The sequence below is a fragment of the Typopeltis vanoorti genome, chromosome 1 (assembly GCF_054136105.1).
Source record: "Typopeltis vanoorti isolate ZY-2024b chromosome 1, IOZ_Tvanoo_1.0, whole genome shotgun sequence".
Classification (NCBI taxonomy): Eukaryota; Metazoa; Arthropoda; class Arachnida; order Uropygi; family Thelyphonidae; genus Typopeltis; species Typopeltis vanoorti.
The window spans coordinates 185,434,413-185,461,820 of record NC_143549.1 but is presented as its reverse complement, the minus strand read 5'-3'; the positions used below and the strand labels follow the sequence as shown (position 1 = coordinate 185,461,820).

Here is a 27,408-nt window from a genome sequence, read left to right as displayed (position 1 = left end):
TATATGAAAGTGATGAATTTCCATCAGATTGGCTCAAATCTACATTTATCACTATCCCAAAGAAATCCAAAGCGAATTCCTGTGGTGACTTCCGACTTATTAGTCTAATGAGCCAAACATTAAAAATATTTTTGAAAGTAATTCAGAATCACATTTATAGAAAAAGTGAAGAAACTCTAAGTGAAACACAATTCAGCTTTCGGAATGGTTTTGGTATTAGAGAGGCCCTTTTCTGTACCCAAATATTGATACAAAAATGTATAGAAAAACAGAAATCTGTCTTTATGTGTTTCATAGATTTTGAAAAAGCATTCGACAAAGTCAGACACACTAACTTAATAGAAGTCCTTCAACAAATAAGGCTAGACGAACAAGACATAAGACTAATAACAAATCTGTATTGGAATCAGTCAGCTACCGTTCAATTAGACAACATTACCACCAGTGATATTAACATCAAAAGAGGAGTGAGACAAGGATGTGTGCTCTCACCACTCCTGTTCAACATATACGCAGAGGTAATCTTTAAAAAAGCATTAGAAGAATGTCCAGAAGGAATCACAATAAATGGAAAGATTGTTAACAACCTACGATATGCAGATGACACCGTGCTAATTGCAGATAACATTATGGATCTCCAAAAACTCATTGACAGAGTATACATAGAAAGCCAAAGAATGGGAATAAATATAAACATCAACAAGACAAAATACATGATCATCAGCAAACATCCAGCCTCATCAATGAAACTGACACTCAATGGGAAAAATATTGATGAAGTGTCAAGATATAAATATCTTGGTTGTTGGCTTAATGAACGGTGGGATCCAGAAATAGATGTAAAGACAAGGATTGAAGTTGCACGGCAGTCCTTCATGAAAATGAGAACACTATTCTGCAATAAAGACCTAAACATGGAAGTCAGATGCCGAATGCTGAAATGTTACGTGTGGTCTATTCTGCTCTATGGAGTTGAAACATGGACATTGAAGGCGACAACCATCAAGAAAATCGAAGCCTTTGAGATGTGGCTATACAGAAGAATGCTAAAGATATCATGGACAGAAAAAATTACCAATGAAGAGGTCTTAAAATCCATTGGCAAAGCTAAACATCTTGTACAAATAATCAAGAAACGAAAATCATCATATCTTGGCCACATCATGAGAAACAGCAAATACCAACTTCTACAAACTATTTTGGTAGGAAGAATTGATGGCAAAGGAACTAGAGGAAGACAAAGAATATCATGGTTTGACAACATCAAGACGTGGACAGGAAAGAGCAGTGCACAACTGCTCAGATTAGCACAAGACCGCAGTTTGTTCGCCAAGATGGTCGCTGACCTTCGATAGAAGATAGCACAATAAGAAGTGGTAGTTTGCTAAGGAGGCCATTATGCCATTGTAGGTTATCTGTATTAAACTTCAGAGATCTGTTTATTAACAAGATAAAGGAGAAGTGAAATACAATCTTTGTCTCAAGGTATAAGCAAGACTGTTTTGCTACCTCTGAAATTCATAAAGATACCACTCTGTCATTGAAGAATAGCAAGGAAGTCAGAGTTTAACCATCCAAATGGCCACATGGATAAAATATATAAAAAATATATGCTTTGTATCCATATTATTTCTATAGTATCCAAAGATTATATCGACTTCAATTGGCACTTCACATCCATGTAATTATGGATGTATATATACACTTCAAGGCCAGTATAGTGGTTTAAAGAATTAGCTATGAACAGTTTTGTGGCATATAATGATTGTGCGCTATAATATGAAGTCCTTGGAGAATACTTTATTCAGATGATTCCACAGAACATAGGTAGAGGAAATGAATGACATATGAACAGCAGGTTTGGTGATTCAGTAGTTTAATAAAAGCATGTCAGGCAGCTGTAGCTCATGTTGCTGTAGATTTAGTGGAAATGGAGGTGTGTGTGTGTATGGGGGTTGTCGTAGTAGATGATGATTCTGCTGAATAGTGCCCATGGAAATATCAGAAAATTCAGAAACTAACCATTTATAAGCCATTGGCTAAAGAGAGTGGGGGGAAAAGAGGTATCAATCAACTAAACTGCTCTCTTCTGAACAGCATGAAGAAGGTTTACCCCCCCCCCCCCCAATGTGAGACCATTATTCTGTTGTGACTGATTTGGGATTTGGATAGCCAAATTTCATCTATTCATCATCTGTTGAGTAACTAGATAGGTGAAAAGTACTTAAGTGAAAAAAGGTGCTAAGTTTTTTTAGAAGCTGAGAATGCTATAGAAGTGATGTGCTTATGCAAAGAAAGGCTAGAAGTATGAGTCAATCTGAGAAGAGAGAGAGTGATTTGGTGTTGACTTGAGCATTATCAAAAAAAAAAAAAAAAAGTTGTAAAATATATAAAGCTGTTTTGGAAGCATTAAAGGTGACAAGGTTATTATCGGCACTCTTGTAACGTCAAAGGATACTAGACCGAGAACCATTGAGTGAAGGTTTTCCTTGATGAAAAAAACTTAGATTGTATTTCTGCATTATATTTGAAAAGGGAAACTTATTAAGGAGAGATGAAGGGTGTTGGCAAGATGATGAGGGTTGTCTTTTGCTGCAGTGGGTAGATGAGCAGTCTGTGTAATATCACTGCTTTTAAATGGCTTCTTTTCTCCAGCTCAATTGACCAAGCAGATACCAAAGTTATTTGTCTTTTGTAATGTTACTGCTAAAGACAAATAACTTTGGTATCTGCTTGGTCAATTGAGCTGGAGAAAAGAAGCTAGTTTGAGTTGTGAATTTCCAAGTCACCAAGGAAGATGACATTACTGTTTGGGGATTTACTGCAGAAAATCAGTCTTAAGAGAGATAGTCAAAAAATATCATAGTGGTTATTAGAATTTGGAGAGCAATAGAGACAGCAATTGAGTGTGACATAGTTTGGCAAGGAATTTTTGAACCAAAGCAGATCAGTGTGTGTCTTGGGGAAGAATATGAGATTTTCTATTCTCTGACATGAACTGTCAGAATGTACAAATGTACAAATGCTGCCCTTGTAGTGGGACTATGTAAGATGTAGTTCAGGTAGCTGAGAGTGATCTAGTGGTTATTGAGATCACTGAATTTGTTCTCTTAGGAATAATCAATCTGGTTTGGATGACTGTATAAGTGGTGGTGCATGCATTATTTATATTTTGTTAAGGCTATGAATATTGGTAAAATGCATATGAAAACTGCAAGAATTTTTAGTAAGAATGGATTTTTTTTTTTTTGTAATCTGTAGTAAAACTGTTTCATTAACTTGTCCATTATATGTAGGAAGGAAGAGATAAATAAAAAAATAGAGTATGCATTGGTGAGAGAGAGAGAGAGAGATTTTCAAACATACTGCTCAACAGAAGGAATCCGGTCTCCTCTCCATGTGTGCCTTGACTGTTCTCCCTGCATACTACTCCAGGATATCTGTTGATTGCACCGTTTTTTTGTCAATAGTATATATACCAAAGTAGATTATTAACCAGTTTTTATTTTTTTATCTAATAAACAGATTTGTATCCAGGATTTTGTTATAAAAATAAGTTAACTAAAACATTCAACAGATTGAGTGTGAGACAAAAGTAAATTCAAACTAATATCTTTATTTACAAGCAAATAATATTAGTGTAAATTATGGTATAGTATGGGTGCAATAATATATTTCAAGTATTTGTTTCATAAGCATTGTGTTCAAATCTGCATTATAGCTAAAACTTATATTCTTAAGAGAAAAGGGCCCACAGACTTTACATCAAACATAAAGCGCATAAATATCACATAAGATTTCTTCATGTTTATTCTCTTCAAGTCACAGTTTACACAGTACACACAAACAAAAGCAGTTAATTCCAAATTTAATAAATATTACCCTTAAATCAGAGAGAGATCAGAAGCTTATTCCACATTTACCACGAGTTGCCTAAGACTTGCACTACGTACAGAGTCGCCCAGACTTGCACTACTTGCTGGTGCAAACTTGACTGACTTGTCTGTTTGCTTACTTGGGAAATGGATTAAAACCAAGTTTATATTTATATACATATAAAATAGCTTGGGATCTTTAACGTATATTATACCCAAGGTAAAAAAAACTTTCTACACTTTTTTCCCTCTTCCAAGTGGCAATTGAAATCTACATTGAAATTCATACATGTTTTTCTTTGAAAAATTCTTCTTCTTCTTCTGCAGCTTCTCCCACTTAAGTGGGGTCACTGTTGATAATGAGTCTCCTCCACACCTTCCTGTCGAAAGCATGGCGGAAGCATGAGCGGCCAAAGAAGAGATGGAGAAGGTAGAAGAGGACTTCAGGATGAAGAACTTGGATGTGGTGACAGCCCAAGACAGGAAGACAAGACACCTTCCTGTCTTGGGCTGTCACCACATCCAAGTTCTTCATCCTGAAGTCCTCTTCTACCTTCTCCATCTCTTCTTTGGCCGCTCATGCTTCCGCCTTCCTTGCACATCCATCTGCATGACCCTTCTTCCCAAACATTCGTCCTTCCTCCTCATCACATGACCAAACCATCATAACCTTGCCTCCTGTATTTTCGCTCCTAAGTTTGTAATTTTCACCGTTCCTCTGACATAGTCATTTCTCAGACGATCCTTTCTGGTCACACCGCACATCCACCTAAGCATTCTCATCTCTGCTACTTCCATCCTGATGATGTTATTTTTCCTCAGGGCCACAGTTTCTATAGCATATGTCATAGCTGGCCTCACTACTGTCCTATAGATTTTGCCTTTCCAATTGATCGGTACCCTCTTATCGCATAACACTCCAGCCATCTCCCTCCAGTTCCTCCAACCCACTTGTATCCTGCATCCCACTTCCTTCTCAGCCCCTCCATCTTCTTCCACTGTTGAAACTAAGTATCTAAAGTCTCTCACCTTTTTGATGACATTTCCTTCCAGCTCCAGATCTGTCTCCTGTCCGCCGCCCACTGTGCAACACATATACTCTGTCTTACTTCTGCTCAGTCTCATACCTCCCTCTTCCAGTACTTTTTTCCATCTTTCCAGTTTAGTTCCCGCTTCTTCTCTTGAATCTGCACACAGCAAGATGTCATCTGCATACAACATTGTCCAAGGCGCATCTTCTCTCACCTCCTCTGTTACCACCTCCATCACAATATTAAACAGAAATAGACTTAATGCTGACCCTTGATGCAAGCCAACTGTTACTTGAAAACTTTCTGTCTGTCCCAGACATGTCCGAACACTTGTCTTCACATTTCTGTACATTTCCCGCACCAACCTGACATATTTCTCCGGAACCTTCTTCTCCCTCAGACACCTCCAGACTGCTTTGGCACTCTATCGTATGCTTTCTCCAGATCAATAAATGCCAGATGTAGCTCCCTTTGTTTCTCTCGATACTTTTCATCATCTGCCGTAACCCAAAGATAGCATCTGTTGTTGATCTACCAGGCATGAAGCCAAATTGTTCCTTTGCAATCTCCACCTCCTTTCTCAATCTACCATCAAGAACCCTTTCTAGGATTTTCATTGTGTTGGACATCAACTTTATTCCTCTGTAATTTTACAGTCTTGTGCATCCCCTTTACCCTTGTAGATGGGGACGAGTACTCTCCCTCCATTCCTCGAGAATATTTTCCTGTTGGCAAACTTTCATGAACAGGTCCCACAGCAGGGCAATTCCCTCTTCCCCTGGTGCCTTCCATGCCTCCACTGGAATTCTGTCGGGGCCCACCGATTTTCCATTCCTCATCCTCTTCATGGCCTCCGTCACTTCCACTCTACTGATGTGCTGCACCATCCCCTCAGAAGGCTGCCCATCTTCTCTGTGAGTCCTTGCATTTTCCTCGAAAAATAAAATAAGTAAAATGATATAATAATAATAATAATTTGTACAAACCATTTCTTGAGTAAGAACATACGCTAGTGTCCAAAAGCTAAGGTTAAACTACTTTTTTACCTGTATAAGAAAACATTTTCATGATTACAGCCAAATGCAGACAAATTTATTGCCAGCATACTAATAATTTCTATTACACAAATATTGTGTTATAAAATTCATACAAATTAAATTGCAATACGTTTTTGACAAAAGTTCCAAATTTCCTAAGGACGTAGTTAAGGAAGTACATTGCTTACAGAAAACTATGTAGAGCGACGTTTCATTATGAGATATGTCCACTTTGAAGTACAGTGCAGCTCTCACAATGTCATACCATGCTTAGAACCAGGTTCTTGAGGTAATCTGGTCCACTCCTTCAGAGCAAGGATAAGGCCTTGTTTTCTGAAGATAAATTTCAAGCAGCAATGAGTCTCCCTATTGCATACCAAATGTGTTCTGGGGTTGAAATCTGGGGAGCATGCTGACCATTTGATTCGATTAATATCCTCAGTCTCCAAAAGTATCTCCACTGTGCATGTATCATGTGATGTGACATTGTCATCCATAAAAATGAATTCTTCTCCTACAGCACCACAGAACAATTGAACATGATGTTGAAGAACTTCGTTGCAATATTGTTTGCTAATCATAGTTGTTTTTCCAGCACTTGTAGCTCAGTGCATCCATTAAGCATACTACCTCCCCACACCATGACCACACTACTGAAAATGTGTTCTACAATGAGCTGTAGATAAAGGAATGCAGACTACAGGTCTTCAGTATATATCCTTACTTGTCGCAGACATCTTGCCACAGTTTGTTGAGATCTGCATACCTGTGCTTTAATGGAGATGACCTGCTGTGGTGTGCCGATTACGTTTTGCTGTTATAGCCAAAAATCTGTATTCATGCTCTGTGGTAGAGCAAGGGCAACCTCTTAAGAAACATCTGGAACACATTTCATTGGCTTGAAATACTGCCCAGAGCCTGGATATGCTATGTGAGCTTCCCACCTCTCTTGCAATATATCAGTAATTCTGCTGACTTCCTCAAATTTCCAGTAATTCTTCCTTGCATAAAATTATCTGGATGATGTCTTTGAGACAATACAAGACATCCAGGTTTGTAACTTTAAAAAGGGCTTCCTTCAAACACAGCTTACTTAGTGCAGCCTTTTGTGTTTTATCATGTTGAGTACTGTCACTGACCCTCACAGGTGAACACGGTATGACTTTCTTTGCGGAAGAAAAAATACATGTCAGCTTGAACACTTTCCCTTCCCACTGACCCTTTGCATTTTATTTGAATGTGTACCTACTTTCTACTTGAAATCATCAATTACATAAATTGCCACAAGGTGATTTCTCTAAATTTTTCTGAATTGGCTGTAATCTTCAGAAATAGTGTTCATCCTTAGGATTTGGATGCCAGTGTATTTCTTGTTTAACATTTATCAGTTTCTTTTCTGTTTCCTTGGAAATATAACATAAAGATAATTTTAATGTTTTTTTTTTTTTTTTTTGAAAACTTCTTACTTATCCCTGAGCACAAAAAAGGTTCATGTCTTCTGTGTTGAGAATATTTAACTGGAACAAGTTTACTTCTTAACACTTTCACCATTTGGTTCCAGTTTCAGGTATTTTACTCCAAGGTTGGGTTTTCTTTCGAATTTCAATGCTACTTGATTAACAAGGCATAATTGGTTGGCCAAGTGGATAGCATATCTGCTCTCCAGCCAAAAGGCTGTGGGTTTGAATCCCACTGTGGGCATGGATGTTTGTGATCAATGGTATGTCTATGGAAATGCCAGTGATGGTCGGTGGTAGATGACGTTGGTGTAGTTGAGGTCAGTTGGTGATTGAATGGTGGAGACGGAGTTATAGAGCAGGTGTCCTCCCTTGATGAGTCCTTGGACTCTGGTGGTGTCAAATAATAATAATAATGGCGAAAGTATTTATTTACAATTTTTATGCAAAAATTGTCAGTGATTTAGTAAAGAGAGTATTAACTAATAAATGATTTTAATGCATGTAATAATAACTATAATAACCTACATTCAGTGATATTTCTTCAGAATTTTTTAATTTATGGTAGATTTTGAAGCATAGTGAAGCACACAACTCCACCTGACAATTTGTGCATCACTTACATGTTTTGCCAGGTAGGGCACACCATGTAAAAAGTGCAAAATGCATGTTTTGCAGAATGGGTGTGCATCCTTACTTTCTTTTCTAGCAAAGTACAGAAATTTCTTTCTTCACAGTGAAAAATCACCCTTTATGTGTAAGCAAGAAAACTAAATCATAAATGCACCCAGCGCAGATATGATTTCAAAATGAAAAGGTTTATGTAAACATGCTCACAGAATTAGTAACGCTACCAATGAATTACAGACACTTGCTCACCACGTTAATAATGCTAAAGAAATGAAACCAATGAATGTGCACAGCGTGTTTGTAACACTCAAAGGGTTGATGTATATCTTAATACTTTCCCACCTCTTTTACTTTTAAAAAAAAATTTTCTTTCCTTTTGCATGTGATTTTATGCTTTATTTCTTCCCTCAACAGTTAACTTATCAAACGTATTCTCTTCTGATCAGCAGTGTTCTTTTTCTCTTTCACTATATCAAATTTCCTGTTCAAAAGTACAAACTTTGTGCGAGTTCACTACTGCCAGGCATTGCAAATAACATGGCAGTAAAACAATAATAAAATCACTTCTTGTTGTAAACAAAGCTGCAGTTCTGTATGGTATGAAAACTTAGTTGTGAAGTTTAATATTTTCTTCTGCAGTCAAGTTTCAGAATTAAAACTAAATTTGAGATGAGACCTTTTTACAAGTTTGATTCCATTAATCTAGTAATATTTAATCTTTATGAGTTGTAAGTCTGCAGTCAGAATTGAAGTACAGGAAGATAGTTTGATGTTAAATCTGGTGTCAGACAAGGATGTACATTATCCCCTCTGTTCATAATGTGATCCATACAGATAATGAAATCTGTATGGATCACATTATGAAGGATAGTGATATTAAACCTGATATCAAAATTGGTGATGTTAATCTTAGCTCTTTACTTTATGCAGATGATGTTATACTTCTAAAATCCATCACAAGTCTGCAAGATTCCCTGACTAAAGTGAATAACTGTTGTAATAGAATGGTATGAAGGACAGCATTAAAAAGACAAAGACAATGAAAATATCAACTGCATTGTGAATGGAGAACCTATTGAACAAGTAAAACATTTCAGCTACTTAGGCACAATTTTTAGTAAAGATGGTCAATTAAATATGGAAATAGACAACAGAATCATCAAATCCAGTATGTTAGGAAGTCAATGAATAAATTTATATGGAATAAGAGAGAAATTAGTCAAAACACTAAATTAGTTGTATACAAGACAGTGTGCAAACCAATTTTAACCTATGGATCTGAGAGCTGAGTTAGAAATTAAAGACTTGAACAAAGACCACAGATATGAGAGTCCTGAGAAAGATTAGGGGCATGAACAGATGACATCAATGGCAATTATGTTAAATCATATTAAATTAAATATAATAATCATATTAAAAATGAGAATATTAAGAAAGAACTTGACATTGTTAGCATCTAGGAATCTGTTAGTATTGCTGATCTCAGATGGTATGGTCACTTAAACAGAATGGGAGGGGAATGAGTAGCAAAACAGGTGTTCTCTGCCAGTAAAAAGTTTCTTAGAAGACAGAAATATAAGATCTGAAAAATGTTGGAGTCTTGACAGATAACAGATCGATTTGGAAGAAAATTATTGATTGGAAGTTGGTGATGATGTAAGTTTTTCATGTAGTACTATCATACTATCCTGTACACCCCTTGATGGTACATGTCAGGAATTTGATTATGAGAATTTTTTCCTTCCTGTTAACCTAGTGATATTATATTATACTGCAGAATAATTTATTAATAAAAAAAAAATAATAATAAAAACTTATGCTAGAGATTTTATTTAAATTGTTATTCCGTTCTGCTTGATTGTTACATACCAGTTTTAGTTCTCGCTGAACATGACTATGAATCATAGTTGAAAACTGAGAATTAAATATTACATAAATTAATTGCTCTGTTTAAATTATTTCTAAAACAGAGCTTTGAAACTTAGATTTGAAAGTGATGACTTTATTAATTCAGTTTATGAAAATTAGTTTATAAGAAAACAACATTCAGCATAAGAGTTGCCTGTTTTGTTTAAAATCCGGTTAAACAACAGCGTAATAAATTGCCTTATTTTTTGTTCACATGATGTTGAAAGTTAAATGCAAAACATTAAGGAGAATAAAAGGCTTACTCTATCACTGCAGTTGAGTGATAAGTAAACTCATCTGAGCTTGCAGAGAGTTGGCAGTTTTTTTTTGTTTGTTTTTTTTTTTCCCTGGCATTCTTAAGATTTACAAGGGATAGATGAATAAGTTGGTCATTTTCATGTAGGAATTTAAATTAGCAGTTAACTTAGTTGCATGTTACTATTTTCTCATCCCTATATTTAAAAAAATGACTTTTTGGTTTATGAACCAAATATAATGCTTAGGCTTATTTTGTTAAGTAAAAAAAAAATGGCAACACCGTCATAAATATACTTAAATCCAGTACACATGCTAACAAGTATAATGCATGTCATACTAGTCCGCTCTCCACAATAGGATCTCTAGAGTCTTTATTTAATGTTTTTATTTTTTTCCCTGATTCTCTGCAGGGTAAATGAACATGAATTCAAAATGTTTTGAATTCATGTCACCAAGGAAGACTTACACCTGCATCATGTTGTTGGATGAAAATTTTCATTCTTATTTTTTTCTTAACTTCGTAAATTTTGTAACCTTTTTTTTTTTTTTTTAAATTTTTACAAATTCTTTCTTTTAAATAATTTAATATTTATTTTAAACACTGCTTAAATTAATATTTAAGCAGTGTTTATGCAGTACAGTAGAGAATGCCATGCTGCATTGAAGAATCTGACAAACCTATCAGTTACATGTTAAGATTCCAAAGCACTTTTTTTTTTTTTTGGCAAGATAATCTTTTTATGTGTTGGTTTTCCTAACATTGTTCATTTTTGCTTATATAATTGTCTGAAGCTTTTTTTTTCCCCTCAAATGTCACTTTTACTAATGAGATTGTAGACCTATAATATAATACGTGTATTGGATTTTTTCTATTATTTATTTATTTATTTTTTACCTCATCCAGAAACCCTGCTCTAGACACCAAACACTGAATGCTTTTAAGCCACTTCATGTCACCAGTAAGCAGGTGTCATGCTGGATGATGAAATTCATTTACCACCTAAAGCAGTCACAAACATCCATGTTTATGGCTTGACTTGAACCCACAGCCTGTTCACATGTTAACCACTTGGCCAGCTAGACAACCCATGTGCTATGTGTTTTCCAAGAAATACTTTTGACACATAATGAAAAAATTTTCTTATACTTATTTTGACTTTAGAAATGTAGAGCCTATTCATCTCTTCCCAAGTAGCTAAAGTGGTATATAGTGATAATGCCATAAAGTAAATTTATAATCTCTCCCAAAGGACTAGAAGGAATGAAATTATTGCAATTCAGCAAGATAATATTAGCAAGTATCTGTATTCTATTTAAGGAACTAAGTCGTTTCATGTGATTCATATTTGCCAGGAATAATATAAACTTTGGTTTGTTTTAAGACAGTTTATATTTTTAAGACATTGTGTTTCAATATTTTTGATACACATAGCATTTTATGCCCAGCTTATTATCATTAAAAGTAAAGCTTGCTTTCAATATATGGTTTTTTATATCCATCATTGCAGTTTTGATTTGAAGAAAATGGATAAAGCAGTATGATATGTTATTTTTAAATTTTATCATTATACTTCATTTGCCATGCTTATTTTTACAAGAGCAAGTCAGAATGTATCCACAATGTATTTAACAAAATTAGCATAACAGGACAGAAAAAAGTGTATTTCTTAATAGTCCTCCTGGTTTTAAATGCACTTGACTTATTGGTGCCTATCTTTTATATGCTGCAAGAAGAAAACTTGGTTGCCACAAATTGTGTTATGCAACACTGTGTTTTTCCCCTGATTGAATTTTTAAGTGTCCCAATCTGGTTTTAGTCCGATAGGATAGTAGGTATGTGTGTGTACATTGTACACTGAAGGGTGTTAAAGGACTTCAATCTTGTTACTTCTGGAGTACAGCAAATAGCATTTTCATATAGCAACATGTTGTGATAGCAGTTCTTTTGTGCATGCTGAATTGTTACTTCCAACTTGTCGGTAACGGTTATTATAACATGTATTGTTTATTGCACTATATATATTTTCCCAATAATGTTCAAGCATCCTTCCCCACCCTTTGTGTGTTTTACCATTCCAAACTGTGTCATATATTTGCTCTTAACATGCAGGGGCAGATCCATATTTTGCCATGATGACAGTGTACCAAAAGAAGATGTCACTTGTTCAGTATTGGTTCAGATAAGTTAACTAATATCCAAATGGTTTGCCTGTGTTCATCCATGAGCTATTTGAGAAGTCATCTTGCGCACACTTTTTTGGAAGTGTAATATCTTGTGAATGGCTTTATATGCAGAACCATGGCTAATCTTCAGCTATTTGACACTTTGGTAATAATCCTTTGTAGAGAATAAGTTTGTAGGCTTTGTCATCTTAACGGTTGTAGATGGACACCCTGGGTATGTTCTTTGTTAATGACACTTGCTGAACTGTTTTTGAATAGTGTCATGTCTGAAGCCACTTATTTAAATTCTCTTGTGGTAAAACATTGTCATCTTAGTCTTAGAATCACTACAAGCTGTTCCTTCTTTGATGTGTTTTAGTCAGTGGAGTGGTGACTTGTGTTTTATTTACCCAGGGAGTTCATCAAAACAGACTGATTATTTATGGTCATATACCCCACTTTAAATAACGGGAAGTTTCATATTTTTGGTTACATTAACATTCATTTGTGGAATTAATGAGAACAAAATAATAAAAAAGCATTGAAAATACTTTCTGACTTGCTCTAGTAAATTATTATTAATTCCTTTGATTAGCAAAAATGTCTGTTTGAAAAGGATTAATGGACAAAATTTCTCTACCATCTCCAGGAACAGAAAGTAAGAACCGCTCTTTAGACAGTGTTGTGGCAAAATTAGATTTTGACTCTCACAATGACAGCCAAGAAGTTGCAGTAACAGATGGTATAAATGAAAAAATTGCCACCTCTGAGGAAGGTCTTCAGCTAACAACAACTTTGGACAGTGATGTCAGAGTATGTTATCACAATACTTTCTCAAAAATAAACTCCTTATCAATGATTAAAAGAAACATAAATAAAATTCTTTACTGTTAATTTATAGTATTATTACATTTACATTATTATCATTAGCATTTCTATAAAAGGTTGAATTCTTCATAAATGTCTCCATGTTTCTTTGCACGATGTCTTTCTTTGTAGCTGGCTATTTCTTTTCTCACTGGCATGATTTTCGCTACTTGATCCGTCTTCTTTTCTGGTTTTCCACTCCAAGTATTCTTCTACTAGGACTGTGTGCATTTTTGTCATGTGATTTTGATAGTAAAACTTTGTACTACACTAAAAGACCAAACGTGGAACTTTTTTTCAGTCCCCTTAAGACCTCTAATAAGTGAGACAGCAGTCTAACGGCAGGCATGAAAATTTATCTTCCACCTAAATTACAAACATTCATGCCCCTAGCAGGATTTGAATTTGTGTTTTTTTGAGTGCAGATGTGTTAATCACTTGGTCAACCAGGTTATCTCCATAATTCTTCTATAATTGTTTTTCTTGAGTTTTATTGTTCATACCTACCACATTCCTTTGTTTTCCTCAGTCTGTTTTGCACCATTTCTTCTCTTAAATATTTCGTTTCAATATCATAAACTTATATTCTTTGTCTTTCTTTTTTTTTCCCTTTATTTCTTGTTCAGCATCTGGGTTTTCATGGCTACCTCTAGGAATCACAATATCTGCACATGATATGGATTAAATCATGCCATTTGATACCTGCAGAACACCACTTTTCATGAAAAAGAAATAAACAGGTGTAGAGATTATGGAGAGCATCTCTGCATTATTTCTCCTGGGCATTGTATCAATGTGATAGTATATTATAATATTCATTATGCATTCTATAGTCCTTTCCATCAGGGAATTTTATGTAGTATATTCTTCTCTGTTAAATGAAATTTCCTTTTTGAAATTTATAAATTTATATTTAGTTTAATCCTTTATCCAAGTGTAAGCAAACAAAGTTTGTGTCTGAAGTATCTTCAGGAGTGGGGAAACTCGTGGCAGAGGTGGACTGACTTCACATCACTTGACCTTAGTAGCCCATAATGCAAAGCATATCTTCTTCCAGTCATGTATAATGCTATGCATTATGGGACGGGTCACTACTCAGACCGGTTTCGACCTTTGTTGAGGTCTCTTCAGTGGGAGCCAGACTCAGAGGTGATACCAAGGTTGAAGCAATGCAGAAGTCATATTTACCTATATGAGTTGCCAAAAGGCATCACACCTTATTATTAAATTACTCTGGATTAGAGAAAGATGTTGAAAGTTTTTTCCCACTTGGTTAGACTATAATAAATTTAGTTTAATCCTGTATCCAAGTGTAAGCAAACAAAGTATGTGCCTAAAGTATCTTCAGGACTGGGGCAACTCGTGGCAAAGGTGGACAAACTTCACATCACTTGGCTTAGTATCCCATAATGCAAAGCACATCTACTTGCGGACATTATCCTTTTGGCAACTCATATAGGTAAATATGACTTCTGCATGGCTTCAACCTTGGTATCACCTCTGGGTCTGGCTCCCACTGAAGATACCTCAATAAAGCTTATTGAATAACTGGTCAAGGGTAATGTGCCTTGCATTATGGGATACTAAGGCAAGTGATGTGAAGTTTGTCCACCTTTGACACGAGTTGCCCCAGTCCTGAAGATACTTCAGGCTCAAACTTTGTTTGCTTACACTTGGATAAAGGATTTAACTAAATATATAATTTAGTTTAACCAAGTGGGAAAAAAACTTCCACCATCTTTAAAATTTATAATACAGCAATATGCATGTGTTCTTTCCAAAACAAACTTCTGTGCATTGTGAATGTTTCATTAGTGTTACTTATCATCATCATCATCAAATTCCTGCCACGTACCTCAAGGGGTGTACAGGATATGATAGTACTACATGAAAAATTTACATCATTACTAACTTCCTATCTACAATTTTCCTCCAAATCAGTCTGTTACTTGTCAAGACTCCAACATTAACAGATCTTATATTTCTATCGTCTAAGGCACTTTGTACCATATCAATCCATCTATATCTTGGTCTTCCTCTGGGGCGTATTCCTGCCAACTTGGAAGAGAACACTTGTTTTGCTAATCTTTCCTCGCCCATTCTGTTTAAGTGACCATACCACCTGAGATTAGCTCTGCTAACGCATTCCTGGATGCTGACAATGTCAAGTTCTTTCCTTATATCCTCGTTTTTAATACGATATTGCCATTGATGCCATCTGTTCATGCCTCTAATCTTTCTCAGGACTCTCATATCTCTAGTCTTTGGTCAAGTGTTTTACTTCTGACCCAGCTCTCAGATCCATAAGTTAAAACTGGTTTGAACACTGTCTTGTATACAGCTAATTTAGTGTTCCGACTAATTTCTCTCTTATTCCATATGAATTTATTCAATTGACTTCCCACCATACCAGCTTTGCTGATTCCGTTGTCTATTTCTATATTTAATTTACCATCTTCACTAAAAATCGTGCCTAAGTAGCTGAAATGTTTTACTTGTTCCACAGGTTCCCCATTGACAACGCAGTAGACATTTTCAGTGATTCTGCCTATTTTCATTGTCTTTGTCTTTTTATTGCTGACCTTCATACCATATCTATTACAACTGTATAGATATGGTATGAAGGTCAGCATAAAGCAAAGAGCTGACATTAACATCTCCAATTTTGATATCATGTTGATATCACTTTCCTTCATAATGTGATCCATATAGATAATGAATAACAGTGGGGATAATGTACATCCTTGTCTCACACCAGATTTAACATTAAACTATCTTCCTGTACTTCCTTCAATTCTAACTGCTGACTTACAACTCAAATAAAGACTAAGTATTGTTTGATATAATGCCCCATTGACACCATATAACTGTAGCCTATTGAATAGCTTCTCTCTTGGCACCTTGTCATATTCCTTTTCCCAATCGACAAAACTTAAATATAGATCTTTGTTATATTCCCATGATTTCTCCACTATTTGTCGTAAAGTGAATATCTGATCCTGACAGCCTCTATTTGACCTGAATCCAGCTTACTCTTCACCAAGCTTTTCTTCCACAATTCTTCTCAACCGTTTCTCAAGTATACTTGCATATATCTTACCAGGAACACTCAGTAGGGATATACCTCTGTAATTCTCACATTCAGTTTTATTTCCCTTTTTATATATGGATACTATGAGAGCTCTGCTCCAATCATTGGGAATTCGTCCCTCTGTCCAGGCATTCTAAACTATGCAGTGCAGCCACTGTAAGACTTTTATACCACCATACTTCAGCATTTCTGGTCGAAAATCATCTACTCCTGCTGCCTTTCCATATTTCAAGCCTTTGATGGCTTTTTCTACTTCAAGTATGGATATGTATTCCTGACTGCATGCCTGTCAGTTTTTTGTCACTGTGCTGTCATCACTGGTTGTTTCATTTAGCAAATTTTCAAAGTAATTACTCCATACTTCAAGGATATCTTTTTCTCCCATTTTCATTTCTCCTTTATCATCTCTAACACCTTTTACAGCACTCTTTCCTCCATTCTTAAGCTTCTTCAATAACTTCCAGAATATTTTGCCACCTTCTTGATATTTATTTTCTATGTTCTTGCCAAAGTCCTCCCATGACTTTTGTTTAGCTAGTTTTACACACTGTTTAGCTTTCTTACATTTGTCTCTGTATTCTCTAAGAGCACAAGCTGACTTATTTTCCAGGAACTTTTGATATGTTTTCTTCTTTTCCTTCACTAATTCAAATAAAGACTAAGTATTGCTTGCTATAATGCCCCATTGACACCGTTTAACTGTAGCGTATTGAATAGCTTCTCTCTTGGCACCTTGTCATATGCCTTTTCCCAATCGACAAAACTTAAATACAGATATTTGTTATATTCCCATAATTTCTCCACTATTTGTCGTAAAGTGAAGATCTGATCATGACAGCTCTTTAACTTCCTGTGACCACCATGGAGTTCTGATTTTTCTATCCTTGCAGACAACTTCACCACATGCCTTTCTAGCTGAATCACAGGGTTTTTTTCAAGGCTTGCCACTGAATCTCCAATGTTTGGTTCCTGTTTCCAAACTCTTTTATTTTTCCTTCAATAATCTTTGTGTATTTTAGTCTCCAGTTCACATCTGAGAGCTGCTCAACTTTTATTCGCTTTAAAACTTTTTCACATGTCATTCTTTTCAATATGAAATTCAATTTTATCCTGCTCAATACTAAATTGTGATCACTTCCAATTTCAAATCGTCTGTACACTCTGGTGTCCTACACCAGGAAGAAAACATCACAATCAACAATAACATAGTCAATGAGACTTTTCTTATTCCTTGCCTCTTCTCTCCATGTGAATTTGCGCACATTTTTATGTTGGAACATGGTGTTAGTAAAAACCAATCCATGTCCTGAGCAGAAATCCAACAATTATTTGCCATTATTATAGCTTTGCTCTTTTCTCCAAATTTTCCCAAAATATTTTTGTATATCTGACAATCATTTCCTACTCTCCTATTTAGATCCCCAACAAGGACCAACTTTTCCTTTTTCATTGTGTCAGTAGATTTCTCCAGAGCCTCAAAAAATTCCTCTACTTCTACCTTAGTAGTGCCTTCTGTCAGACCATAGGCACAAATAAGTCTCATTGTCCAGTTCCCCATTCTTATATTTGTCCACATCACTCTACTTGAGACTGCCTGCTATTCAAGAAGATTAACCTCGTAATTAGTGTTGAATACTATGGCTACTCCTTCTTTTCCTTGATTGTCATTGCCTGAATATAACATTTTGTATTTATTGCTCAGAAAGATCTCACCAGTTTTTGTCTTTTTTTGTTTCAGTCACCCCTATTATGTCGATCTGGTACTTATCTAATTCCTCAGCTAGCTCCATTTCTTTGCCATTCAGGCTTCTTATGTTGATAGTACCAATCTTTAACTCTGGTGATGTTGAGTTGGGGTGTGTTTTCAGATTTGTTCCAGTAGCTGACGTTTCGCTGGTTCCCTGGCGAAAACAACGGAGGCCTTATTTAACCGGGCGACGCCCCAGCCAGCATGAAATTTTGTCATGTTGTACCATCATTATGTATTTTGGTTTAACCAATAGACATACAATTTGGTTGGCTAAATCCCAAATTGCTTGCCCATCCTCATTCGTTCAGTATCCAGGTAGATACCTAACAGGGTGCACCACGAGAAGGTGAGGATTGGACATTAGGTCAGAAGCCCTGGTTGGTTCTCCACATTCATTTAAAGGCTATGTGGAGGTCTCCTCTCAGTTATGCAGGTTTGATCCTTAAGCACCCCATAGTGTTACTTCTATACCTCCTAAATATCATCTCTTTGTAGGACTGTGGGAAGTCAATATCATAAAAAAAAATTTATTCTATTTTGGCTAATTTATGTGCAAGCTTTAAGAAAGTGATGTCTTTGTTTCCAATATAATAAATTTTGTCTTTTTTATTGTTGTTTTGTTACAGTCTTCTTTTCTTTTGTTCACTTTTGACCTAAACAGGAAGAATTTTTCTTGTTTCTGTTTGCTGTTTTCTATGTACATATAGCTGCATTTTTTTATTTATTTATTTTTGATATGATTATAGGTTTTTCAATTGCTTTAGTGTGCATTCTCCCCTAGTTCTGTCTGGATTCTCTTTCTCTCTCTTCATTATTCGCTTGTGATTCATTCAGTGCTGGTTTTTATTAGCCGGCATCCTGTCTTTTGCATCTCTTCTCTTTTTAGAGAAAGCAAGTGAGAGAGAGAGACAGTGGTGGCCAATGTCTTTTTAACTTTATGGTGATAGTTTTGAATTACCTATTTTTATTCTTTTGAAGTTCTGGTGTATGTAGCCCTGCCTTTAATTTAGTCTTAACTCTGATAGATAATAATTCATTAGCAGGTCTGGGTATATAAGTCTAAATAGCCAATACAATAATGAAATGTTACCAATAAATTTCTAATTTTTTATATAAAAAAGTAACTAGTGGTGTGTGTGTGTCTGTGTGTGTGTGTGTGTGTGTGAGAGAGAGAGAGAAAAGTAGGATATTCAAATGGAAATTATTATAAATACAGTGATTATTTTAATATATATATATATATATATATATATCTTCATCTTTTTTTGACTGACTGAAACCGAGAAATAGATAACAAGTTAATTTAATTAACTTGTTATCTGTTTCTCAGTTTCAGTCGGTCAAAAAAAGATGAACATATCCAATCACCGAGTCAATGTAACTACTGATTATATATGTATATATATATAATATATAATTAATATAAATTCTTTAATAATTAATCAGTATTCATATTCAGTCAGTCATTATTCATATAATTCAGCAATCGATTAATCAATAATTAATACATTAAAGACAATGGTTATTTTTATAAATCTAGTAATGTGACATTAGTTCAAACTATAATGCTTTTAGGAACTTGGAGACAGGGAATAAGGGGGGGGGGGTTACAAACTTTGAGGAATAAATCAGTCATTGGAATTAAAATTTGCTTGCTGCAGTAAGGCTTAAGAGTTTCTTTGAAGAGGTAGTCATATTTAAAGAAGTTTTGATCGAAGCAATTTAGTCTCAAAGGATCCTATTAAACTGCTAGTCTAGACTGGCAGTTTAATCATTTACATTGATTTTCAGAGATCTCTTCTCAGCTGAGTGGCCCTTTTCACTAAAATAGGATAACTTACAGTAGAATTGGACCTGATACTGAGAATGCTCCAATATATATTAAGGTGCCACTCACTTAGAGAATAGGAAGAATTCATTAACTTCATCATGGTTGGGAGGATGTAGAATATTTCAGTGACAATGGAGCATTCTGAAGATCATTTCCTTCAAGACGTTTTTTCTAAACCTACAGTATGGTACAGATATGTAGATGATATGTTTCCAATATGGATGGCTTCATCATCAGATTTGTTTCAAAAATAAATATGATTAATTTGAAAATTTAGTTTACTTTAGAAGAATATAAAAAACAATCGGCTAACTTTTTTAGATATTTTAATTCTTCATCAACCAGATAGTAGTTTACAATTTTCATTGAAGAGAAACCCATACTGATTATATCCATGGTAATTCTCATCATCATCATTGGAACTATTAAAACCCTGTTAAGTCATGCTCATAAGAATTGAATTAAATCAAATCTGCTTTTATGAAAAACGGCTTTAATGAATCTTTTATTAAGAAAGCCTTTTAACAGCTTTAGACAACCAGTCTTTAGATGTCCTGAAAATATCACTCAGATTCCATTCCCTTATATTAAAGGGATGATGTCTGAATGTATAGCTCAAGTTCTAAAACCTCTTAATATTGAAGACAATATTAAAACTCTCTCTCTCTCTCTCTCTCTCCACTCAATGTTCTAGGTGTCTACCAGATCCCATGCTCCTTTGGTTTGTTTTACTTTGGACAGTCTGGAAGATCTGCAGCAATCCATTATGAAGAACATAGATCTTACATCCATTACCATGAACTGGAACAGTCTGGCCTAGCAGAATATGCTATCTCGGCTAGACATAGTTTTTTTAGAAGAAAACTAAGCTTTTACATAGAAGTAGATTCCTTTTACAGAGCACCTATACATTATGGTGTGTGTGTGTAGGGGGGGGGGAGACAGTACTGAATAACTACAATAATGTATGTTATAAAGTAAATGGATTTATTAACAAAGAAATGTATGTTTACACATGATATGTACATCCACGACTATCGGTGAAATCTTGGTCGAATACAGCTTTAACTACCATCGATTACGTGCTCGAAATGGTCACCTTATATTTCAAGACAGGTTCTCTGTCATCTTGGAGAACAAAGGTTGGGACATCTGCTGGACATATTGTATAATTTTATCCCTTAGTTAATCAAGGTTTGAAGGTGGGTCATGGTGGAATACCTATTCCTTCAACATAGCCCAAATGAAGGCATCAAGTGATGTGAGAACAGGAATTCTGTGACCCTCGAAATGAACCTCTGTGAAGTGTTCTAAGCTCTAGAACCATGTGATGTGTGACAGGTTGCTCCATCCTGTTGGAATTCCTCTGCATGAAATGGGCACCTTGTATTTGGAATTTTTTACACGACACACCCTATACAAATCTTGGGTGAACAGAACTAATATGTTCTCAGTGTAGCATTCGCTATTCAAGGTCATGGTTACACCACCTTTTTCAATGTAGTAGGGGCCCAATTATACCATGGCCAGAAACTGCACAACCTGCAAAAATTTTATTTCACATTACTTTAAGTTACCATGTTTAATTTTTCTAAGTATGTCAACTTATGTACTGATATAACTGTACATAACCAGGCCAGCATCAGTACATAAATACTGATGCTGGCCTGGTTGGGCGAGTGATTAGCTTATCCACTCTCCAGCCAAAAGGTTGCAGGTTCAAATCCTGCTGTGGGCATGGATATTTTGTGATTGTCTGTGAAAATACTAGGGATGGTAGTCAGCGGTAGATGGCATTGGTGTAGATGATGAAGGTAGTTGAGAATGGTGGATTGGTGGAAACGGAGAGTTGTAGAGTAGGTGCCCTCCCTCGATGAGTCTTTGGACTCCCTGGAGGTGTTACATAATAATAATAATATTACTGCAAAAAAAGGAAACATGGATGAAGTTATGGTCAGAGTTGCCAAATCTGATCATAACTTTGTTCATCTTTCCTGACAACATATAATTCACTTCCTTTCTATTGATTTGTAAGAATAGAGAAAGAAAACCAGTTTGAATTATGAACATTGAATCTCCAAAGAAAATGATCTTGCTGTTTGGGTAATTAGACTGTATGAAATCAGCTTTCAGAGATAATAAAAAAGGACAGCATGACCATCTGAATTAGAGTGATGAAGGTAACAAAATCTTCAAGCTTTCTTTTTAGCTGTCAAATAAATGAATTTGCCTGATAATATTGAAATAAATACATAAACTTGTAAATAATGCAGTATTATTCAAAAGAAACCAAATCTGTACAATGTGATTAACAATCACATTGTATAATTAACAATCACATTTTGGACTCATGCATATTGTAACTCATGAAATTATACTGTTTTGAATTGAATTCGGTATTGAATTTACATATAAAAAGAGACTGAGCAGTATATCAGTTGCAAAACATGAACTTATTTATTATTAACGATGCAACTTGTTTTTATAAAATTGAAAAACTTTTCTGCTTAATTAAGAAAGTATTTTCCACTCCTCTATCGTTTTTTTTTCTTTTTTTTTTTCCAACACTGTTATACTAGGATGTAGTATAACTGGGGATAATAGGAATCTTGATTTTCTGATATACAGGGTGTTCGGGATAAATTTGACAGTTTCGTAAGGAAAAAGAAAATCTTCTTTGTATCTATTAAATTTAATGAATTGACAAAAAAACATTACAGGCAGAGTTAATTACAATACTATCAACAAGATTTACTCAAAATAACCACCATTAGCATCGATCACAGCTTCAATTCTGCTTCGGAACATCGAACAAGCTGATGCTACAGTCTCCCTGGGAAGGGCCGCAAAAACTGTTTTAATTTTATCCATTAACTGGGCTTTTGTATTACTGGAAGTGCAATTGGTGTCTTTTTCAACTGCGCCCCATACAAAATAATCCATGGGGTTAAGGTCTGGGGAGTTTGGAGGCCAAACATTTGGACTGGTGAAGTCGTAGAAATTTTCAGACAACCATTTTTGACTTTTCCCAGAGGTGTGGCAAGGGGCCGAATCCTGCTGCCATACATACGGCCTACCATTGGCTACCCTTGTTATCCAGGGCTTGACTACAGTTAGCAACTCCACGAACAAAGCCCGAATTCCAATGCCAGGGTTCTTCAACACCTGTTCCTGCAGATTTGCGAGGAATTCTGCTGTACGAACGCAATCAGATCGTCTGCTAGGGATCTTTCTTCTTGCTACATCCTCGTAGTCACCATTGCAAGTCTCTAGTTCATGCCTGATTGTTTTTACTGTATTCAGGGAGCATTGGGCAGCAGTCGTAATATCCTTATTTTGATGGCGGGCACGAATCATCATGATACAAGTTATTCTCTTCCATGATTCAGGTGGGTTCCAGCTATCCATCCTTTCTGACATCTTGTATATGAATGAAGAAGGGTCCAAACTTTTAAATGAAGAGAAGTGTGTGTTAATACATGTAACTTACGGAAAAATATAATTAATTATAAATATGTCAAATTTATCCCGAACACCCTGTATATGGGGCAGCTATGAGAAATGTATAGCTTGTCTTATTAATCAATCCCTCAGTCATGTATTTCATTTTAATTTGTTTGGACCATTTATATTTTTAAAGACATGTTATTGGCAAACACAGATGGGGAAATTGAGTAACATTCTTTGGAATTATGCTAACTGTAACTCAAGAAATTCTACTGTTTTAAATTTCAAGTACTTCACAAGTATTTAAAGTTCATATTTTTCATAATTAAACATTGGGGGGGGGGGGTAGGCTTTTCACATAATAATCGAAACTTGATTTCATTTACCAATTTCTTCAAGTTAGCAAGTTTTGATTTTATTCATTCTTGCTTTTTTTATTTTTTTAAAATATTTTTAATACTTCCACTGCTGGATAATTGAATACATCCCATAGCGGATTATGTATTAGCTTCTGATAGTCCTTCCTGAGAAGCTGATGACATGACCATCTCATCAGTTGCTGATGATGATTCATTGGTAGTGTTTGACACGTTACACTATATTGACTATAAGTTTAAATATATATATGCCCTGTTTTGATGTTTAGTATAACTGTCCTGAATATCCTGCACACAGAGAAATCAGTTAAAATGCACAGTAATTTTAGAAAAGCTTTCTATACAAGCTGGTGGGATGATTTGCATTGGTAAAATTACTTGTGTATTACTTTATTTATTATTATTATTTTTTTTTTTTTCAGAATGCTTTGAGTGAGTTTGGCTTTCTGAGTGCTGAGAGTATAACTACAAATGCACAAATTAGAGAATGTATAGAAGATGAAGTCTTTCTGGATAATCGAATGCACCATTCTCCTACACCAGAACCACTAATAGAATTGCCAGATGATGATCATGATTCTTCTCCAGAACCCTATACTACAAAAACTGAAAGGTACATTCAACAGCTGGTGATTTATTAAATTAAAAGAAATAGAATTATTTAAATTATGGATAATAAATCTGCTTTAATCATCATCATCATCATCAAATTCCTGCCATGTACCCTCAAGGGGTGTATCAGGATATGATAGTACTACGTGAAAAAATTTACATTATTACTAACTTCCTATCTGCAATTTTCCTCCAAATCAGTCTGTTACTTGTCAAGATTCCAACATTATCAGATCTTATATTTCTATTGTCTAAGGCACTTTGTACCATATCAATCTACCTATATCTTGGTCTTCCTCTGGGTCGTTTTGCTGCTAACCTGGCAGAGAACAATTGTTTTGCTAATCTTTCCTCACCCATTTTGTTTAAGTGACCATACCACCTGAGATTAGCTCTGCTAACGCATTCCTTTGATGCTGACAATGTCAAGTTCTTTCCTAATATCCTCATTTTTAATATGATATTGTCATTGATGCCATCTGTTCACGCCTCTAATCTTTCTCAGGACTCATATCTGCGGTCTCTAGTCTTTGGTCAAGTGTTTTACTTCTGACCCAGCTCTCAGATCCATAAGTTAAAACTGGTTTGAACACTGTCTTGTATACAGCTAATTTAGTGTTTTGACTAATTTCTCTCTTATTCCATATGAATTTATTCAATTGACTTCCTACCATACCAGTTTTGCTGATTCTGTTGTCTATTTCTATATTTAATTAACCATCTTCATTAAAAATCGTGCCTAAGTAGCTGAAATGTTTTACTTGTTCCACAGGTTCTCCATTCACAACACAGTTGACATTTTCAATGATTCTGCCTATTTTCATTTCATGTCTTTGTCTTTTTATTGCTGACCTTCATACCATATCTATTACAACAGTTATTCAATTTAGTCAGAGAATCTTGCAGACATGTAGCGGATTTATTTAGAAGTATAACATCGTCCGCATAATGCAAAGAGCTGACCTACTACTGCTTTAATCATTCTTACCTAAATTTATCTGCAAAGAGAGTTTTAGATTAGCAAAGCTGCACCTTACGCTGCTTGAAAATAAGTCAATGGACATCCCTGTGGGCAAGGTGAATTATGCCATGTAATGAGTCATGTTTGTAGCCAGTATAAATTGGAATATGATGCTCCCAAGTCAGTGCAACTGAGTCTGGGTGAAATGACTGTGAGAAGGGAACTGATGGAGTTTGAATGAGGCATTGTGTTAGGATGTCATGTTGCAGGCGTATGTGTTTGACAAATTGTGCCATTCCAGTTTCAACAATCAGTAATAGATACCATACTGAGATGGAAGCGCGTGTAGTCAACTGCAAGTGCTACCCACAGTGGACGACCTACTACACCCACCAAATGTGACTATAGGGTGCTACAAAGGATAATATGTAAAAAGTTGACTCCTATAAAAAATTATTTTAGAAACATAAAGAGCAAGGAGCATTTTTTGCCTCCCTGTTGAATGGTGACAGTCCAATAAAAACCCACTGATGAGAAAGCATGTAGCAGTATTAGTGTAGGATATATAATATAAAGGTGTAATATATTCTTTATCTTCTATTTTACTATCTATCTATCTTATTCCTTACTTAGTATTACTTCTTCCCCTCCCCCTTTTTTTTTTTTTTCTTTTGCTGCTAGATAGACCTCGTTTTTAAGATCTACCTGGCATGGAAATCCCTGAGCAATTGTACACAAATCAATTAAGAAATTTATTTTAATTCCGACTGTGCCACTTAATTGATCTAATTTATGTTAACAGTCAGGGCGAGAAGAAGACAAAATGTAATCTTACACTTCTATACAAATAATCAAAAATGCAAGTCGTGGTTCGCTGTTATATTTTACTCCTGCAGGTTCGTTAATTATTTTTGGGATAGTGCATTGGCTTAGGAATTTGAATCAGGCAATTGTATAAACAAAACATATTTATTTTGACTTCAAAGACATGATACAAAGCATAGAAAGAATGATTAAATACTAACTTAAACAAAATGCACCATATATCACACATTAACTCACTATCTGAACATCATGGATTATAATACTTTTACTAGCAAAATTACTCAATCTTACTTATCCCAGAATGTTCTCTATGGGACAAATATAACTCATAAGCAAACACAGTTGTTATAAGAACGTTATCACTGTTAATTCTCTTCCATTACATTTACTTCATAATTAAGGCTAATTCAGATATTGTATCAAGCATCCCAAGAATCAGATAACATTAACAAAACAAGTTCTTCAAAAGAGCAAGACATTCAGTTCACATATAGCCACCAGTTAACAATTAGGCTCTTTCTTTCTATTTTCGCTTTCTAGACACAATCGTATCGCATACTGCAAAACAAAACGAGGGTTTACTTGTTAACAATTTCCCGAGAGGAAAGTTTAATTCCTTAACGATACACATGGACACATCTATCAGATCAAATCCTCGATAATCTTCCTTCGAATTATGCATTGGAGTTCTGCCATGGCTGTCCGCGGCATAGAGTGAGTGGGCAGCAGAAGTGCATCAGGCATCGGTGGCGGGAAAAACAACCATCCCTCAACTTTGGAAGGAGCCCTCGTAAGTGCTGCGCTACTAAAGTCCAAGAAAGTTCAGCAACAGGTCGAAAAAAGCCCTGAACCACGTGCTGTATTGCTCTTTTATTCAAATCACAGTTCTTTGTTCTCAATTCGGAACATTCCCGGATTAGCCACAAGCAATGAAGGAACCTACGTCATCGCAGACTGTTTGACCTTACGATCGTTTTAGCGCTCGGTGCTAATCCGACATGTCTTTTTAAGCTCTTAGCAACATTTCTTTAGTGCAGGTGCACTTTTAACAGCAATATACATCTTTACAATTCTTTTACTATTGCAACTACTTAGTACATTCTTATATTTTATTATTCTAGACAAAATTCTAATTGTAAAATAATTAGCAAAAATCCGTTAAACAAAACTTATTTCTCGTGATATTTTACGAAGGCCACCCTTTTCTCAAAAAAAATTAAACTCAAGGTTTAATTTTTTTTTGTTCTTTGCTTCCCTCGTTCTCTGGAGATGACCTTGACTAATTCCT

General features: G+C 35.3%; 1 protein-coding gene across 1 annotated transcript in view; it reads left to right on the top strand.

The window, feature by feature from the left end:
* The window catches only part of Pkn (serine/threonine-protein kinase N), a 343,091-nt gene that overhangs the window by 170,755 nt on the left and 144,928 nt on the right, over positions 1 to 27,408 (top strand). Inside the window, exons 12-13 of the mRNA XM_090400359.1 lie at positions 13,009 to 13,172; positions 24,145 to 24,335. Coding sequence (XP_090256485.1) covers positions 13,009 to 13,172; positions 24,145 to 24,335 — 355 coding nt within the window. The remainder of the gene's footprint in view (positions 1 to 13,008; positions 13,173 to 24,144; positions 24,336 to 27,408) is intronic.